The following is a 20,577-nucleotide window of genomic DNA, read 5'->3' on the forward strand; positions in this document are numbered from 1 at the left end:
AACCCTTTAAAGGTTTTTTTTTTCGAGGCTCAGGAAGAGCTAGAGGTTATGCCAGTAACTATAGATACTTTGGCAGAGGCAGTTCAAGACAGTCATCTTGGAGAGGGGGTCACTCCGCAGTTATCAGGGGGAACAAGCTCAAACTGTCCCCAACTTCTAAGAAATCCTCCTGACGATCATGGAGTAATGGATGCTCGAGTAGGGGCAAGGCTTTCAAGGTTTTACGAGGTCTGGAAGCAGTCAATTTCAGACCAGTGGGTACTGGATTTATTGAAAAGAGGTTACCGCATAGCATTTTTGTCGGTTCCAACTCTGAATTTTTTTTTGGTTTCCCCTATCCCTCGAGGTCAAGAAAAGAAAAAAGCCCTCGAAGAGTATGTCCAAATCATGTTGGACCAGGAGGTAGTGGTGCCAGTGCCTCAGGAAGAAAGGGAAAAAGGCATTTATTCCCTACTCTTTCTAGTGAAGAAGGCTTCGGGAGGGTGGAGGCCAGTGCTGGATTTGAAGAAACTGAATTCCTGGGTGCATCTTCAAAAATTCAAAATGGAGTCGATAAACACCATTATTGCGGCAGTCCAGGCAGGAGACTGGCTCTTGTCGATCGATTTGAAAGATGCATACCTTCATCTTCCGATAGCAGATCAGCATCAGCGTTTTCTACGCTTTGCACTTGGACACAGGCATTTTCAGTTTCGGGCCCTTCCCTTTGGTCTCTCAACATCTCCAAGAACGTTTACCAAGGTACTCATCACCCTGGTCGCAGAGCTAAGGAAACAGGGCCTGACGGTCTGGCATTACTTGGACGATATCCTCCTATCCGCAGGGTCTCCAGAAGTCCTTTTGTTACACAGAGAGATTGCAATTTCTTTTCTTCAATCTCACGGGTGGTTAATCAACTGGGAAAAAAGTCAGTTGCAGCCATCTCAATCCCTAATTTACCTGGGGGCTCTATTCAACACGGCAGACAATGTGGTTCAGTTGCCACAACGGAAGATAGAGCGCATGGTGAAAGAAATGGAAGATTTCTGTCTCCAAGGGGAGGTTTCAGCAAGACAATTTATGTCTCTCCTAGGTTTGATGGCAGCCTCCATTCCAATGACCAAATGGGCCAGATTCCATATGAGGGAGGCACAACGTTATTTCCTGACCCATTGGAATCGATGGGAAATCAATTGGAATCAGTTAATTCCTCTTTCTCCCGAACTCAAGGTCAGCCTTCAATGGTGGATGAACCCTTCAAATTTGTCCAGGGGTTTTCCCCTTGCTCCAATAAATTGGAGGATAATAACAACGGATGCCTCCTCCCAAGGTTGGGGAGCTCTCCTGGAGAGCAGTGTGGCTCAAGGAACCTGGAAGTTTCCATTGAAAGTGCACGCAAATGTGTTAGAACTAAGAGCAGTGTTTCAAGCACTGCAGGCCTTTGCTCCAGATATAAAAGGAATGGCGGTAAAAGTCAAGGGAGACAATTCCTCAGCAGTATCCTATATAAGGAAACAAGGAGGAACAAGAAGTTTGCTATTATGGAAAGCAGTATGTCCAATCCTGAGCTGGGCAGAGCAGAATCTGGAGAATCTGACAGCAGTTCATATTCCAGGGATTCACAATCAGAAAGCGGACTTTCTCAGTCGTATGACTTTGTCAAAACACGAGTGGAAGCTGCATCCAGACATTTTCCACCGGCTAGTAGAGAAGTGGGGTCTTCCGGAAGTGGACCTCATGGCCTCTCCGGACAATGCTCAACTGCCTATATTCTATGCAAGACATTTCAGCCCTCTAGCTCAGGGGACAGATGCACTCCTTCAGCCCTGGTCGTTCCGTCTAGCCTATGTGTTCCCACCAATCCCTCTCCTCCTTCAAGTCCTACTGAAGGTTATTCAGGAGGAAGCAGAGCTAATCCTCGTGGCCCCTTATTGGCCTCGTCGCCCATGGTTTCCTCTGCTCAGAAGACTGGCAGTAGCAGACCCGTGGCCGATTCCTGTGAGGGAGAATCTACTGACCCAGGGACCAGTGTCACATCCAGACCCGCACTCGCTCTCGTTGATGGCATGGAGATTGAGCGCAAAAGGCTTGTAGCCTTGGGCCTCTCTGAAGCAGTGGTGGTTACATTGCTTAAGGCAAGAAAAAGTAATACGTCTACCACATATTATAAGATTTGGGAAAGATTTCTCCTATGGCAATTGGAGAAGGCAAATTCCTGTTTTCCACCACCTTTACCTCAGGTTTTAGAATTCCTGCAGGAAGGATTGAGCAAAGGTTTGCAATACAGAACTCTAAAAGTTCATGTAGCAGCACTTTCAGCGATGACTGGGATAAGATGGGCAGAAGATCCGTTAGTAAAGCGTTTCTTCTCAGCCACGTTAAAGATTTGTCCTCCAAAAAGGACTTTATCTCCTGTTTGGGATCTACCAATGGTGCTGAAAGCCCTTTGTGAACCTCCATTCGAGCCTTTGCAAGAGGCGTCCTTATGGTTGGTGACCCTAAAGACTTTATTCTTGGTGGCAATAGTTTCAGCAGCGAGAGTCAGTCTCCTACATGCTCTGTCTGTAGAAGAGCAAAACATTTCCTTTTGGCCGGATAAAGTAATTTTAAAGCCTCCAGACTCATTTCTACCCAAGGTGGTTTCCACATTTCACCTTGCACAGGACATAATAATCCCTATCATACCGGACGAGCCCAACCTTTCCTCGAAGCTCCAGAAGCTAGATCCGGTGAGGATGCTGAAACATTATTTGGCTATGACTCAGTCTTTGAGAAAGTCTGGAAGTCTGTTTGTGATACCGGCAGGTCCTCGAAAAGGGGAACAGCCAGCGAAGTCTACAATTGCTAGATGGATTGTAATCTTGATACAAAAATCTTACAATCTTCAAGGCAAGCAGGCACCAGCAGGGCTAAAAGCTCATTCAACAAGGGCTGTAGCTACCTCCTGGGCAGCAGAGGCGGAGGTTTCAGAATCGGCAATTTGTGAGACAGCAGTTTGGTCATCTGCTCGAACCTTCTTTAAGTTCTATCGTTTGAATGTTAAGAAACCTTCTCAACATAATTTTGCTTCCGCAGTTCTGCGGTCTTTTTCTGTTGATTAAAAGCTGTTTATGCCCTCCCTCTTGTTTGGTTGTCATTGCTTGGGTATAACCCATAGTATTGCTGACATGAAGTGGCCAGGAAAAATGAAAATTTCCTATCATACTTACCGTAAATTTCTTTTCCTGGCCACTTATCATGTCAGCAAACCCACCCTCTGTTGACTAAATTATGAGACAAGTAAGTGAGGAGGAGCTGGGTCCTTTATCGTTTTCTTTGGGGGAGGGACAATGCTAACTGGGGTATGGGGGCGGGGCGAATACCCATAGTATTGCTGACATGATAAGTGGCCAGGAAAAGAAATTTACGGTAAGTATGATAGGAAATTTTCATTTTTACACTGCTCTTTCTTATGCAAAAAAACCCAGAGGTGCAGCTTACGCGTATACTAACCTATCGAGGTCAATCAGGCAAATGCTTTAATTATTTTAATTGGACTAGACAAGGCTAAATAAAATCATATTGTACTTACTCTGTGCATATGCCAGTAAATAAATGCCTCTATATTTAGTCATTGGTTTAGTCATGTATTTTCGTGTATCTTCATAAATGTTCAACCCCCCCTGCTCATTTCTCACACTACGTGAGGGATTATCCATTCCACCATTTCCTTCACTAAGTTCCTACCTAACCAACTCCATCCACGTGCCTACCTATAGGTACTGAAATATAAACTTTCTTTTAAAGCCATTGAGTAAAAATACAATTTTGACATTAAAATCCAAAGAATATAAAAAATATATATAAGTGAGTGGAGCACCGTTGAGGGAGTGGAGCACCGTTGAGGCAATCTGCTAGTACACACTGGATACACTCTTGGATACGGTTGCATAGCCATTAGAATCAACAGATATTTCAGCTACATTTAAATGACCAAATAGAGTATTCCAGTTATATTTACATGCATAGGATCCATTATCAGGAAACTCATTATCCTGAAAGCTCTGAATTACGGGAAGGAATATCTCTCATAGACTCTCATTCGAAATTCAATAATTCTGATTTTAAAGAATTATTTCCTTTTTTTCTTTAATAAGAAAACAGTACAATGTACTTTTATCCCAACCAAGATATAATGAATCCTTAATGGAGGCAAAACAATCCTATTGGGTTTATTTAATTTTTCAAACATTTTTCTTAGGCGATTTAAGGCATGGAGAAGTAAATTATGGAAAGACCCCTTTTCTGGAAAACCCAGGGTCCCGAGCATTCTGGATAACAGGCCCAATACCAGTACCTGTGTAGACATTTTAATTATACTCATATCTTTTTAAAGTTGTAATATATGTATTTGCTACAAATTGCTATGTGGCATAACCACTATTGATGGGCAAATTTATTCGCCAGGCGCGAATTCGCAAAACCGCAGCGAAAATTCGCCAGCGTCAAAAAAAGGGACACAAATTTTTCGCAGTTTTTAATTTTTGCCCGAAGCGAAACACCCCAAATTCGCCCAACACTAATAACCACAAACAATTGAATTGTATTACGATATAAAAAGAACAAGTTAAAACAATGCTACAGTTGCTTTAATTGTATGTATTCTAGATATCTATGTTCCTTTCTCTCTATGTTCTCTCCTCTTTTAAGCAGCTGCCCTTTTGATTCTTATTTCATTATAACGTATTCATTATTATCTGTGATTCCTTGAACCTTAACTAGTCATTTTATTCTTTTTCTCAAAACTGACATCTTTAAATTGTTCTTAAAACATATGTGATATGGTCACATGTATGAAATGGAAAAAAATTTGTTTTTATTCAGCTAATTGCCTATATCAGACCAGATCTCTTTTTGGTGCCATATAGGTGATTTAAAATACTAAAAAAATCATTGATTGTATTGATGCTTTTGGCTAGTCTATGCTGCTTCAGGCTGACAGTTTGATCACTGAGGCATAAAAACTAGAGAATTGGAAGGCTGGGCTTGTCAGGCACTAGAGTATCCCTAGAGAGTCCTAGAGATATGTGTTTGTAAAAGCAGTCAGAAAGGAGAAACTTGGTCTAGCAGAATGAGAAGATAAAACAATGAAACAGCGGCCTGCTTAAAGAATCTTTTAAGTAGAGCGCATTGGGGGAAAAAAACCTTGATATTATCTGTTGTCTTGAAATCTTGCAAATCTAAAGGAAAATAGGTTTGGGTAACTAGGTGGAAATATAAGTGAATAAATAGATGGTATAATGGATAGACAATTACATCTAAAAGCACAGAAAAAGGTTAAAGTTTATTTCATTTATATTAAGATTTTAAATGTCTACATTTGTTTTCTGTTGCAGTCAATATTCCTAAATGTATATTTATATATTTACAGGTTGACATGCAACTTTGAATTTACATCACAATATTAAAAACAATTTTATTAAATATTATTTTCATATTTTATATTTAGGAAGTGATTTCTCTGGAAGCCCATATAGCCATCCACAGTATTCATCATACAATGACTCCTGGAGATTCCCTAATCCTGGCTTGTTAGGTGAGTATATTACTTCCTTCAATAGCCATTGCAAAGTTTGCTCTACTCCCACAGGCACAGCAGATTTATAGTTATATATTGTGCTCAGATTGCATTGATTCTGCTAAACACTCATTACAGTACCTGTGATTGCTATAGAAAGCTTTTTCACAAAACGCTTTCTGATGAAGAATGACACAATGGTTTATGAGCCTAACTGCCTTTTTTGGATTGCATTTTATTTTTCATTTTGGGTAAATATGTCTATTTTGGTGAGTCATTACGTTTTCAAGTTAGTTATGGTATAAAATAATAAAGCATTCTAGAATAAATTTTATAAGATTTACCTTTGTCCAATAGCCCAAACCCCAAATATGTTTTCTTACTGCTATCATAAATTTATGGCAGGCATGTCCAGTATACATGTAATCAATATTAAGATAAGATATGTAACCAAACTGAATAACAGCTAATTATTCTTTTAAAAACATTTGCGGTATCTTTTTAATAATATTGTATTGCTATTCCTAATCTCAGGGTTAATAGCACTTTCTTAAATTCACGGCCCACATTGCTTAAGTTTCATATTTTTGGGAAACTTTTTATCATTTAAGACATCTAACACAATTCACATATTTGGTTAATTAGAATGGATCAATATTAGAAACAAACCCCAGATTTCCAACCAAGCTATCTGATTGCTAGAGCCCAATATTCCCTAGCAACCAGGTAGTGGTTTAAAGGAAATCCATAGGGGGTTATTTATCAAAGTCCGAATTTATCTCAATATCGGCTGCCACAAACTCCGATCTAACCCACTCGGATTTTTAACGATTATTTATTATTACATTTTCCCGAAAATTTGCTTTGCGGGAAAAGCTCAGATTTTCGCGATTTTTTTATGAATTTTCCCTGAAATCTCTGAATTTTTCGGAGTTTTCACCCAAAAGCTCCGAAAACATTTTGAAATTGCCCGAAACCCCTGACACAACCAAAAATCAATGGGACTGTTTCTATTGACTTTTATGCAACCTCAACAGGTTTGAGATGCTGTGTTTTTATATTTGGGCTTTTTAGCCCTCGGGGTTTAATAAATTCCGAAAAATTCGTGATTTTTTTAAAGTCCGTTTTTATAAAAATCGCTAACGGAAAAACTATTCGGAATGCGAAAAGTTATGCCTTTGCGCAAACAAATTTTGCTTTGTGCGAATTTCATATAGCTTTTACGAGCCCGGAAACTGTTTAGCGACCACTTACGACAGTGAAAGACCGTTTGCGAATTTTATAGTTTGCGCCAATGCGCAGTCAATGTAATAAAACTTCTTACTGAAAAATTTGTTATGTTTGCTCCAAAAGATTACGACACCTTCAAGCACTTCTTATGAGTGCGCAATTAAAATTCGCAATGCGCAATTAAAATTCGCAATGCAATAACAGTTTAAGGATCAATATTACATTGCGAGATGTGGATTTTAAGTCTTATTGGTGCGAATTTTTTTGCTCTTTACGACTTTTATTACATTCCCCTGTTACTTTGAACAGGAGAAAATCTAAATAGAAATATAAGCAATAAAGATTAACAATGACAATATAAATGTGTAGCATCACAGAACAATAGTTTCCTGGTTACTGGAGTCAGTGACCCCAATTTGAATGATTTAAAGAGGCAAAACAGGAAGGCAAATAATAAAAAAAAACATTAAAAAGAAATTAAATTCTAAAAGTAAACAAGTGTAAACTACCACAATATGTAAAAGATGTCAAGAGCACATGACAGACAACAGTGTCAAATCATGAACACCAGAGTTATAAGCACACAATAAAATCACATTGATGCTGACAGAAACATTTATAATTTGCCAGTCCCCTGCCCACGAATAAATAACATTCTGCCAAAATGAAAACTTCCCATCTGGGCTTAGTTATGTTTAAGCATATACTGTACATCTGTCTTACAGAAAGTAGATTTTTATTATTTTTGTGGCTTTAGAAGTCAAATGGATTCTGTCATGAGAATTTCTTTTTAGATACATCAGATAATAGTACTGTTGTAGCAGAAATCTGCTTTTCAAAAGAGGGTTTTTTAATGTTTAATTTTTAAATCTGACATGGGGCTAGACATGTTAGTTTCCCAGGTGCCTTCAGTCATGTTACTTGTGCTCTGATAAACTTTAGACACTCTTTACTGCTGCACTGCACGTTGGAGTGATCTCACCCCTCCTTTTCTCCAGCAGCCTCTCAACAGAACAATGGGAATGTAACAAGATAACAGCAACTTGGCACCTGCATCACTAGGTGTAGAACAGGAGAAACAATAGCTTATCTGAAAGCAGTTCCATTATGAAGTGCAGGCTCTCTGTGCTCTTTCTGAAAGCACAGGATCAGGCACAATGACCTGAGATAGCTACATACACCAATATTACAACAACAAAAAAATGACTCAGGAATAAAATTTAATATGGTAGAGCAAATTATTTGTAATGTAAACAGTGCCATTTAGACATAAAACCACACCATAGAAATTATGACAAAATCCCTTTAAGCGATCTTATACCTCTGATCTCATGCTAGAGACTTTTTTTACATCCCCTTGGCAATTTCATTTGTGGCTGTATCCTTCCCTGTGTGATTCCTGTTATGTGCAGTGCTGGTTGCCCTATGGTAAATAACCAATATGTATAAATTATTTTTTCTTAAATTTTTTACATAAAGCTGTTACATTTTTTCAATACATTGCTATCCCCTAGAATATCACTATAGGTGTAGGTGTTAATAGGTGTTTTATTTGCACAAATCTGTAGAAGTAAAGTTTATTTGCCAATTACTGTACCTACCTAAATTGTGGTTTTATAACTTCATCACTTATCTAAGGAAATGTGCTCAACACCTTAAACATTTCTGTCAGAAATTACTCCATTTGCAGTATGCATGCAATGCTTAATTTGCACAGATTAGATAAGTGTACATTTTAATTAATTGTCACCATTCATCTTCATTAATATTGCCTATGAGAATTCAAGATTTACTGACAAAAATGTCTTGTGACCTACTTTAGGTAATAGCTATTTTTCTTATGTAAGCTTATAATAATTTTTCTTAAAAATACATAATATATGTACATGAAATACACAGTGGGGAAAACAGAGGTGTGCAAAATGATTCCACAGGCTCAGCAAGGTTCAGGTTCTTGAAGTCTCTTAATTTTGAGCTGAGGAATTATTTTGCATGTTTGGAGCTGAAAATAGTCTTAGGTTCACATTAGAAAGAGAGGGCATTATTGAGACACAACCTGATGTGAGCTCACATTAACCTGATGCAACCTTCATGTTGTTATATATTTGTAATGATCAATAAAAATGTTACCTTACCGTAATTAAGAAACATTTTTTTCACTTAACTGCTTAGCTTTATTGATAAGACACAAGTATTGTACAATTGTCAGTGACAGTATACAGGCATGTACCACAAGTTACAAAATTAATTTGTCAGTACTCAGATATATGTACAAGAACCATTTTATGTGTCATAAGTGAGCACAGTTTCCCCATGATTTTAGTGGGGGAACAGTCTTTTTCAACAAAGCTTTAGGGAGAAAGGGTGTGGGTCTGAACCTGGTAAGTACAGGGTAAGGAACTAAACATGATCAAACACAATAGGATAGGGTGTTGGTGTACAGTCTGCGGTAGATTGGGTGCACCGTATGGCTTCTCTAGTTGGCCTCTAGATTGCTAAAGGCTATGAGATTTGACCAGGCTGTTGTAATCTGCTTTTGTTGTGAATGGATGGAATGGATTTTATATTTATAGATAGATGTACCATTTTACAATGATTTCACCCACAGGTTATTCTGCCATTTTACTGTGCTATGGTACGATTGCGTCAATTTAAATATGGCGGGTACATACAAGTCATTTGTATGTCTTCTTAGTGATGGTGAAATTATTGGCCACTTATTATTAAAAATGGCCAAAGAAGCAAACTAAACACAAAAAATGGCTTCAATTGTCCTAGACTTGAGCCTACGCTTAAAACAAATGTGGCATGAGCTTCAAATGGTTAAAAACAACTTTTAAACTTAATCCCACATTAAAATATGAAAAAACACCAGCATTCTTTCTTTTTTTTTATGAATTGTTTTGAATATATGATGATATGATGTCACTGAGGATGTAGCTTCATCGTAACAATTTGGCAGGTAGAACCAGACGAAGTAGACTTTGGCGAAAAGGGTAACATATTGGAAAGTTTACACTTTGATAAATGTGCTTATTAACGTGAAAATTCAGCCGAAATGGTTTGAAAGTCCTCGAGCACTAAGCATTTTCTCTAGGAAATAGTCTTCTTTGCCTTTGTCATTTTGGCAAATGTTTGCTAAAAAAACATCATTCACCCTTTGGTAAATGTGCCCCTGTATTGTGGCAAGACAACCACAAAATCTAAGGATACAAAGGGGACAGAATTGTGGAAAATACCAATTTTACTTTATTTTGTCCCTGTTTTTCAAATTATTTTTTGATTTATCAAGACTGTGAGAAGCAAGAAGATTCAAATTTTTTCCCAATAGGTCATCTCTAAATACCGTGCCTATGTCTACTTAATGATTAAGCATGGGATGTAGAAATAATTTATAAACTTTGTGCATTATTTTCTTTATTAACAGTCAAATAATTTTGAAGTTAATCTCCAGTTAACTAGAATTAAATAATTAGATATTCAGTTAAGATAAAGGGCAAAGAACAAATAAATGTGCATTAGAAAGTAATAAGTGTTTTATTCACTGCTGGAATTGTTTTTACATTTTCTAGAAAAGGACTATGAATTAAAAAAAATATATTTGGATTCCATGATGGAAAGAAATCGTTCAAGTGCCACTGTTGTAACCAGGCTTTGAATACCTGAAGTGTGAAAGAAGCTTTGATTTAATGTGACGTTCTTTTAGGAAACTGGTTCTCTCCATGTAAATTGGGAGTGATTTGGGCGGTAGTGCTGACATGAACTGTAGGACATTTTTAAGGCTGTTTAACACACACACGAGCACAAACTAGATAATGGCAAATGCTGTCTAATGAAGAAAAATGATTCAATTTCATGCTGGTTTGTTCTAATAACTTCTTTACCATTCCCCCTCATTACTTTTCAACTTGATGTTCATCATAAAGGATTTTATTTGATACACGGTCTCTGTTTTTTTTTTATACTTAACGTGTGTGTGTTGTGCAATTTAACTGGAACTGGCAAAAATACTAGGATTGTAACAGTAGACGATTAGACATAAGTATTGCTATAGAGTGGTTAGAAGTGCTGTTAAAGGGCACCCAAAAAAATTATTCAGAAGCCTATTTTATCACATTAGTCAAGCAAAATGAACTTTAATTACACTGTATAAATTATTTGAATCTTGTTTCCTTTAGTCTGGAAATTCATACTTATAGCAAGCAGGCAGCAGCCATTTTGTGGACACTGTTATTAAGGCAAGCGTTGCATCATCTCAAAATCTTGTTTGAGCACCAGAATGGGGGACCCGACATCCTTCCCCATGCCCTGGCTACATAATTCAATGGTGAAGTGAGTGGGGGAATGTGTGGAGAGCAGTGACATCTAGGAAGTGCTGAATGTAAAGTGAATGTAATTGTCTGTCTATGGCATAGAGGAGGGGCAGGCAATATTTGATTGACAGCTGAGATTTTTAAATGATTTACAACAGCTATGAATGCTTTAATAAAAAATAGAAATTGGATTTCATATTTAATTTAAAAAGGACTTTTATTATACAGCTTTTTTTGTGTCTGGGTGACAGGTCCACTTTAAAGGAAGGAGAAAAACCTAGGGAGAGTTTCCTTGCAGGTTACTTTCAAAGGTCATACATTTTTTCTTTCTGGGTTATAATTTATTTATTTTTATAGTTTAAAACCAGTTTAACACATTCTGATGAATTAACCCCTTAATCAGCTTTGATAGATGTAACTATTCATTAAAAACTTTCCAGTGTTTTTGAATTGTTAGAGGAGCACCTCATAAAGATGGAGGCCTATTTATTAAAGGTTGAATTTTAGAGGTTTTTGAAGCTATAATTAAACTCTATTCCTCTAAAACTATGAATGCCATGGAATGTATTAAAATATATGAATATAAAAAGTATGAACTAAAAAAATTGCTGTACGAGGCTCTAAAAAATACAAATATCTCCAAAGACTCTAAAAAATTTAGTTTTTGGACAATAACTATTAAAAAAAATCTGAAAGTCTCTTAACGTACGAAATGATTAGAAATGGTCCAGTTAGGATCAGTACAACTCCCACTCCTTTCTATGGGACCTCAACAGCTTTTTTTCAGGGCGCAGTTTTGTATTAGCATTTGCATGGTTTTCACACTTTATAAATCTAGAATCTTTAGAGTTTTGGAGAAATAAAAAATGCACATTTTTAGAGAAAAAATATGATTCGTGAAAAAAATAGAAATCCAATTTTTAGTTAACCGGCTCCATAGAGTTCTGTTTAGAATCAAAACCAAGACCTCAGTGCTACAAATTAGAAGTGCTAATAATTGCAAGACAATGCCATTGGGTAAAACAGTTTGTTTGTTTCTTGTATTTATTGCACTTAAAATTATCTGGGGCTAAAGTGGAGAATTTGAATAAAGGGATAGGGTTCATTCTTCCAATGTGTGATATTAAGAGCCCAATTATCTTATATTATAATATTGTAACTCTTTATTTTCTTAAATAAAGTCAGTGAATGTGACCCACAAAGTAAGATAAAAAATATTTTATTCTTGGCTTTTATTCTTCTTGTAATGTATCATCTTTAAGCCTTATACAATGTGGAAGTTGTGCCAAATTCTAACCCCCCTTCCACCATTCCCAAAATAAAAATAATTCAAGTGCCTCTTGGACATTTCTGGATTTAATTTTCTCTAAGTAGCATTAACCTCTTTCCATTTGATTGTCTTTTGCCATGTTAAAAATTTGCAATGGAAAACATGTCCTTTTGTTCCTGTGGTCAGTATAGTTATTTAGCCTTTCATCTGTGGATTTTTAATGGAATTTTGAAATGGACCTTGACCTTGATCTTATATGGACCTCATGAACTACTTTAACATAAGTATTAAGTGTAGTTAACATCCATGAAATAATATAAAAGATACTTAAAGGTATGAGAGGAGCTATCAATGTAATTGAATAGTCAGATAATCAGGAAAATAGTCCAGTAGTACAAGAATAACATCTGTATCCAGTTATTGTCTTTAGTGCCAGTGCCAAAAATCCTTACAATTATTTTGTTTTTAACTTTAATTGAGCCTCTAAAATGAAGAAAATAAAATAAAACAGGACATATTCTGTTTTAAATATGTAATATATGTTTTCGAGCTTTTCCAGATGATTTAAATAGGGGGCCTATCATTTATTAGATAAAGATCCCAGCTTAGTATACTGTTCTGTTGTTGCCTATGAAAAATCTATGTCCTTTCCAGCAATGATTTTTACTAGTTTTACCATGCTGTAACCAAAAATTCAAAACAGCAACGTTGTGGAGGTTGTTTTGGGATTTTTTTTTAACAATAATTAGTGATTTATAATGGTTACATGCATAATTATACTTTAAATATATTAACAAAAAAAGGATAAATATTTTTTCTTTTTTTTAGGCTCTCCATATTATTACAGTACAGCAAGGGGAGGAGCCCCACCTGCCACAGCAGCTGCCTATGATCGCCACTGACAGAATCCAATGACCCAAGCACTTACCATAACTTGTTGAAATTGTACTAAAGACTTCACTTTCTCCAGTGTGTCAAAAAGAAAAAAAGAGATTTACTCTTACAGATCCACAGGATATTTATCTTCAGCTATCACGTCAGAGCTCAACCAAGATCCATTTTCCTAAGGGCATTTTGTACCCTGACTTTCCAAAATGCTCATTATCTATCTACCTTATATGTGTAGCATCTTGATTAACTGAAAGAATCTTGATCTATGCTCTACATGGACATACTAAAATGAATAACCTGCATTGTCGAAATTCAGTTCCTTGGTCAAGAAATCAAATATAAAAGTGTAATGTAAATAATGTGCTTCTTTGTGTAACTTACTGTATAAGAGTGGCTTTGCATAAACAGCAACATGGTACAGATTTGTAACTTAAAATGCTTAAAGCAATTTTTATTTTTATTTTATCTTTTATATAATGCTGCACTGATTCAAGGGATTCAGTAAGCTTTAACCAACATAAAACCAGGTTAACATCTGCGGCTAAATTTGGGGCTGATATCATTACTGATTAAAAAAAAAAAACTCACCTAAATGATTTCCAAACTATCTAGTTTTAAAATAAGAAGTTTTCCATATAGATTAGTTGTTGGTTTCACTGCGTAATATATATTTTATTCCTTACTAATATGTTGATGCATAATGTTTATAATTATGTTTTCCCCTACAAATCATTGAGTAAAAATCATGTTTACAACATCAAATCAAAATATAAATATATGTGAAAAAATAATTTTGTAAAAAAAAGAGGTTTTGCTAGTTTCTCTTTACAAAGGAGGTTTGGGAATCTATAAGAATAGTGTCAATTAAGACGATCATTATTTTATGCTTTAGAACATCTCTAAATCAAGTTAACTTATAGCATGCAAGAAAAGTGGTGAATGATATATAGTTTTCTTGGTCAATAAATACTGCCAATTTGTTTGTCCTCAATCTTTATGTGTATACCTGCCCACAATATGTTGTTATGGTTGTTAAAAAATTCTTTATAAAGCATTTCTCAGCAATGTAGTTTTTACATTTTTAAATCATAATACATAATAATTTGGAGCAGAATGGTGTAAGTGAACATTACAATTCCAATACTTTAGAACTATATTTTTATGATGCGCTGATATCCTGCCTCTACTACCTGTAAGCCTCCATTTGGATTGAATCTAAGATAAACTGACCATCCAGTTAATCCAGAGTGCAAAGGCAAATTCCCACATGAGCATCTACTGTATCTGTACCCTCTGAAACCAAGTTCATTTAAGAATTTCAAAATCCTCAAACTTATAAAATTATATTTAAGGAAGCAAAACAATCCCTGGCTAGAATTGGCAACTAAAATTGCAGCTTACTGTGGTGGGAGTGGGGAATGTAGCTATGAATTATTCCAAGATTTGGTTCTCACGAACAGGGAAAAGTAAGGGTTATAAGTCAAAGATAAAATAATACATTTTGAGGGTCATGTTTTAGTCAACTTTTAGGGAGCAGGAATCCTACCCATGCCTGTTCTGTATAATACAATGATGACACAAAATGATGGGCATTTTCAATTACAGCAATCATGTGAAGCCTTTGCTATATAAACTAATAAAATTAAGAAATGCAGATTAGCAGAATGTATTCAGAACATATATAAATTCAGATCCCAGTGATGGGTTTCTTCAATGTAATGGTGTTTATTGTAAAAATCAAAAACCTTGCTTCCATTGTGATACAATCTGTTTGTTCAGTCCAGTTTGCCAACCTTGTGGGGATATATATTCTTAATGAATTGTGTCTGGCACCATGGGAAAATCGGGAATTGAATTGAGCTTTTCTCATCAAATTGAATCTGGGACAATATGCGATAGGTCAATAACCATGCATGTACATGTAAGTATCCAGTGTTTTTAAAATATTTATTTTGGTTTTCTGTATAAAACTGAAGTATCCTTTACAGAAAAATAAATTGAAGATAAATTCTAGATGTATTATGCTTTGGAACATATTTACTAGGCTTCTAAATACAGCCTGGTAAAATAAGATTTTGTTGATGGTTTACATCCTAGAAACATTAAGTTTATTTACTAACAATAGCACTAATTGTCTTACACACATTGTTATCCTATTAGATGATTTTCCTTGGAAAGCAAAATCTATTTTCACATGTGATGGCAAAATAAGGCAATACTCAAGAGTGATTTATGAGTAAAACTCAGTGATAGATCATGACAGTCTTAAGTGTTTACAGAGTGTCACAGAATATAAAATGATGTGGCACTAGTGTATGTGTTCCAGTTCTATACTTATTTATCCACACAAGCAATAAACCAATCAAATTAATTAAATGCATTACATTCAGAAAAAAATATTACAATTGATCATATAAGAAAGCATGCCCATACTTTAATTCGATCAATATCTTTGCCCATAGTCTTCTATGGGATTCAAAATCTGACCACTTAGTATTCCACTTAGTAGGGTCTATAAGGAGTCTCCGAATCTGTCAAAAACAAAATCCTGACCAGATCAAATAACTTAGATATCCTATGTGAAAACCAGTTTGATATTTGCTAAATCTACCTCTGAGTGGTGGTTTCTTCTATTATCATGTTTTCTAGTCTGGTCTTTAAAACAATAAGTCCTCATGGCAAAAATAGGAAGCAAATACCTTAATCTTGTTTATGCTACATAGTCACCTAGCAGTATGACATAATATCTCGGTATATGTCAGATGTTTCAGACTAAAATTCATAACAAATATATATTTGGGAAAAACAGTTGTGTGACTTGTATGGAGAGAATTCTTTCAGAACTTTAAAACAACTTTAGGGGGCCTATTTATTAAACTTCAAATGTATCTGGTTTAGCTAAAACCAGTTGAATCATGTAAAAGTCAATGGCAGATGTCCCTTTAACAATCTGTAGATGTTTCTTGCATTCATGATCTTTGAGGGTTTTGGGCTGGTTTTCTTTCGACAATCCAAAAAAGCTGAATTTTTGGAAGATAACTTGAAAAAGTCACACAACATTTTCCTGCACCAACTTTTTTGATCAGATTTATTTGTAAATTAAGGGGATTCGGGTTTGGGAGTTTGGTCAAATTTTTTTTAGAAAAGTGACTACCCCCCCATGTGTGTAACGTATATGACATTTCAGGCATGGTTAGGAAGAGCCATTTCTGAAGTCATGCTTAAACGAAAGAAGTTGTGGACTGCTAATTCTATTTTTGAACAGTGCAACATCTAACTGGTTTCCCTTTGCCTATACAATCTCTAAGGTGTTTGGTTTTAAATATTATGATATCCCAATAACAGTTTTAAATTTTCTATATGGTCAATTTGTAATGACATGAGATAAATGTGATGGTATATGGTTAAATGCATATTAATGTGCTATAAATACAGGAACCTGTTAAAAGCAAAAGTTACATTAGCCACTTGTATTGATAAGAGTATACATCATGTAGATCTTAAGATGAGAATCTAAGGGGAAAATAGAATGAAGAGCACAGTTAATTCTAATGGTCAGTATTTAAGTGCAATCTTTATATTTAAATGATGATGAAAAGCTGTTTGGAAGAAGTTTGTAATATCTGAAAAAAATGGTTTATGATTGCCTTCAGTCCACCATCCTCAAATGAACTTGTCATCTTTCAGATACATTTACAGCAGCACAGGTTGCTCAACCAACATCGGGGGGGGGGTTGTCTAACTAAAGAAACCTCTCTTTTACTGTTCCACAGGTACTGATGTGGCTATCCAGAAACATAAACCATTGGATAATTCAACATTGATGTTCAATCCACTTACCTAATGAGACCTAACCAGGCAATGGTACTATACTAACGCAAAGTAAGGTGCAGATTTATCCAAAAATCCAAAGAAAAATTCAATCATCTATTCATTCCTATATGATTTTTAGAAGCAAATTTATTAAATATCTCTATCTTTCACCCTTTGCCAAATTCACTTCTAAACATCCCATATGAATGAATAGAAAGTGGGTGAATGTTTCTGTGGTAAACTCTAATAAATCTGCCCTTAGCATTGCTCAAAATTGGGCTTTGTCTGTTGGTTTTCTAATATTTATTTTCATTGATTATAATTATGTTTTAAGTGCTTGTCCCATTCTAATATATTTATTTAATCTATTATGAAATATTTTCGAAGAGTTCAAACAATTATCACTGAGGATTCTTTTAAAATGATTATAGTACAATCACTGCCTATAACAAACAATTTTAAAACTGTCATTGTAAACAGAAATGTTGAAATATGTTCCTCTAAGTATGTCAATGAAAGTATGATCTAAATCTGTTTTACTGATTAACTAGCTCTGATCAACTGTGTTTCCCTTGCTTTAAGTTTAATAAATAGAATGTTTAATGTAAATTAGGGGATTACTGGCATCTGGTACAAATGTATCCTCCTATCCTTTCGTAATCACTCTCCAGAGTCCCTTGCTCCATGCTAATTGCTAATTCAACAAAATGAACATACCCACTTACAATTCTGCAGTTACATTATATATCCCATGATGGAGAGATATGCATAACGTATATTTTAGAATTTTGTTATCAGGAATTTCAAAACACAATGCTTCTATCAAAGCACCAAAATACACAAAAAATGTTGTGCATTATGCTTAGTACAGAATAATTCATATACAGGCATAGGTATTGATATCTCACTGTGCAGATGTTTAGGGGTTTGCTCTTGCTGTGAAAAACGATGCCAACTGTTTTGAATATGTCACATCTCCATTAACATAATACCATATACCCTTGGTTACTTGACTCTCCTCCCTGCTGTACTCTCTTAAAGGAATTTTGACACTACTAATGGGCTAATACAGTTTTTAAAAAATGTTGTGACCATAATAATGATACAGCTGACACCTTGGTAGAAACTAGGGTAAAACAAACAACAGGATAGCTGGATATTGGTCCCTTTGTATTAAATTAATAAAAAAATTGAAAATAATATAATAGCTTTTACATGTTTTCCAACTTTAAATGTATATGATGTATAGACTTTTACTGTAACATTTGGGTGGTAACTGATACATTCAGAGGGCTAAAGTGCAATAGTAGACTAAGCACTGCCGGCAAAAAAAATATGGTAGAGGTATATATATATATATATATATATATATATATATATATATACACATATATACACATTATTAAATGACCAGCAATGCAACACCTTAGTGTTAAAAATATTACAATGTAATTAGTTTCACCCACTGATGGTTATATATAAAATAAATACAGAAATACTTAGATAAATGATTAAAATCATCCTGAAACCACACAACTTTACGGTTACATCAATACTAGTAAACAAATAATTCAAGATGTCCTAACCAATTAATTTAATATAAAACAAGTTGCTATAGGAAAATGATCTGTATAGCATTAGAAACATTCTAAATCCACTGAATTGAAATATTATTTACACTTTCCAAAGTGGTCTGCATCATTCTACAATTTTCTTTGTTAATTTATTGGAAAGAACCAAAACTATTATCTAATAGACCAAGAAACATAGACAAGATTAAAGGCTGTGAAATAATGTTGTTATTTTTGATTATAGGATTTTTTAAGGAGTCATTATAAAGCTAAGAATGAGAAGTATATGTGTGCTGTTACATGTTTAGTTTGTAGTTATTTCTTCATTCATTATTTTTAGTTTTGTCAAAGATTATTGGTCACAGTCACAAACTGCCCTTTAGAGACATATAAAATTGGGACATTCCAAATTTTAGGAAATAAACCACAAAAGCTCAAGTTAGAAGGAAAAAAAAGTTAGGTTGTTTACAGTATTTAAACATAAAACATAAACTGGACAGTTTTAATAGGTGTAACAATATATTATACTTTTAGCTGTCTGAATGCAATTATTCTATTTTTATTGTATTTCTGAAAATTGTCAAATTGGCAAGTTTTTTTTCTTAAAATATTTTATTCAGCCTCATATTGAGATTTAATGAAGCCTGGTTTTCACATACTAGTGGCCTTGTATTAAAAAAAAAATCAGCCTTTTTAAAATCTTCTGTCCAAAAAGCAGAATCTTATTTATCTTAGGAGGAGTGCTTTTATAAAGGGTTATCTAATAAAAAGTACATACATGAACCATGTCTGTGTAATCTGTGATGGCTGTGTAAGATAAACATACTTGTAATAAAAAAAAAAAAATGTGAAAAAGCCTTTGAAAATTGAGATTAATTAGTCCCGACTCAAATACAAGAAGCTTCTAAAGTTGTGTATGTTTTGTACCTTTTTTTGTAGGATAATATTCAACAAATATTGGTGTTTTCTTAGTGCTGTGTGTTGCTTTGTGTGTAATATTTGAATGTAATTACAGCAGTGCCAGTTTGCCAAAGATGTTTTACATTTATATTTTTTCCTTTAATTGCGATGGCCAGTAAGTACTTCTGTTCATTTTTTAATTTAAATTTATTTTTTGTAATGTGTAAATTTATTCTAAGTTAAACGGTTGATTGCAGATCTTTTTTAGATTAGCTGAAGAAACATGCAATAAGGGTGGCGTAGATTCAATATCTGTATGTCTTTCCATTGGAGTGACTGTTATCCGTGTATATTTGAACTTCTGTAATCTTTATGTGAGATAATTATTTGTAAATATTTACATAATTTTATTGGTTCGGAAAATAAAAGTAATTTTTTAAGTTCAAACTTGATCTTGTTTTGATTGGTGAAACTATTAAGTGCTAAATATGTCTTATTGCAAATGATCATTAAAAGACATTTGACTTACGCCAAACGTTAGCTTGGCTACAACCGAAACCTCCCACTCGGTGGGCCAAGCTAGAATCTGAATGGTTGGCTCCTTTTCATATCAGTAATCTGATTTTGAGCAATAAGCCTAAACTACAAATACCGGCCATGGCACCGAAACCCATAAAATTCACTCAATTTATTTGGAGACGTTGTCTTAAACTGTATCGGATTTGTAAATTCCCTTCTATTTTAACTATACTTTCTGCTAATCCGGATTTTCTCCCGGGTCAACGTAAAGCTTTCCATAAAGATTGGAATTCTTATTCTCTAATTAGAGTTAAAGATTTTTTTAGCCCTGTGGGGAAAAAACTGTATACATATGACGAACTTCACTCGAGATGTAACTGGGGCCTAGATAAAATAATGGAATATCTGCAAGTTAAACATTACATAACGACGCTACTTGGGCAGACACCAAACCTTCAGTTGACCCCATTTGAGAAGGTATTAGGGGGGGACTTCCCCTGTAAAGGTATCATCTCACAATTATACGGATTAATG

The 20,577-nt window shown here is 34.9% G+C and overlaps 1 protein-coding gene across 4 annotated transcripts in view; it reads left to right on the top strand.

Moving 5' to 3' along the window:
• Positions 1-19,971, top strand: part of LOC108703726 (paired box protein Pax-5-like) — a 133,610-nt gene extending 113,639 nt beyond the window's left edge. For all 4 annotated transcript variants that reach the window (XM_018239937.2, XM_041579984.1, XM_041579985.1 and 1 more), the window contains 2 exons: positions 5,468-5,554; positions 13,178-19,971. In XM_018239937.2, the coding sequence (XP_018095426.1) occupies positions 5,468-5,554; positions 13,178-13,251 (161 nt within the window). In that variant the 3' untranslated portion in view covers positions 13,252-19,971. The remainder of the gene's footprint in view (positions 1-5,467; positions 5,555-13,177) is intronic.
• Positions 19,972-20,577: the final 606 nt, after the last annotated feature.

Source organism: Xenopus laevis, chromosome 1S (assembly GCF_017654675.1).
Source record: "Xenopus laevis strain J_2021 chromosome 1S, Xenopus_laevis_v10.1, whole genome shotgun sequence".
Lineage (NCBI taxonomy): Eukaryota > Metazoa > Chordata > Amphibia > Anura > Pipidae > Xenopus > Xenopus laevis.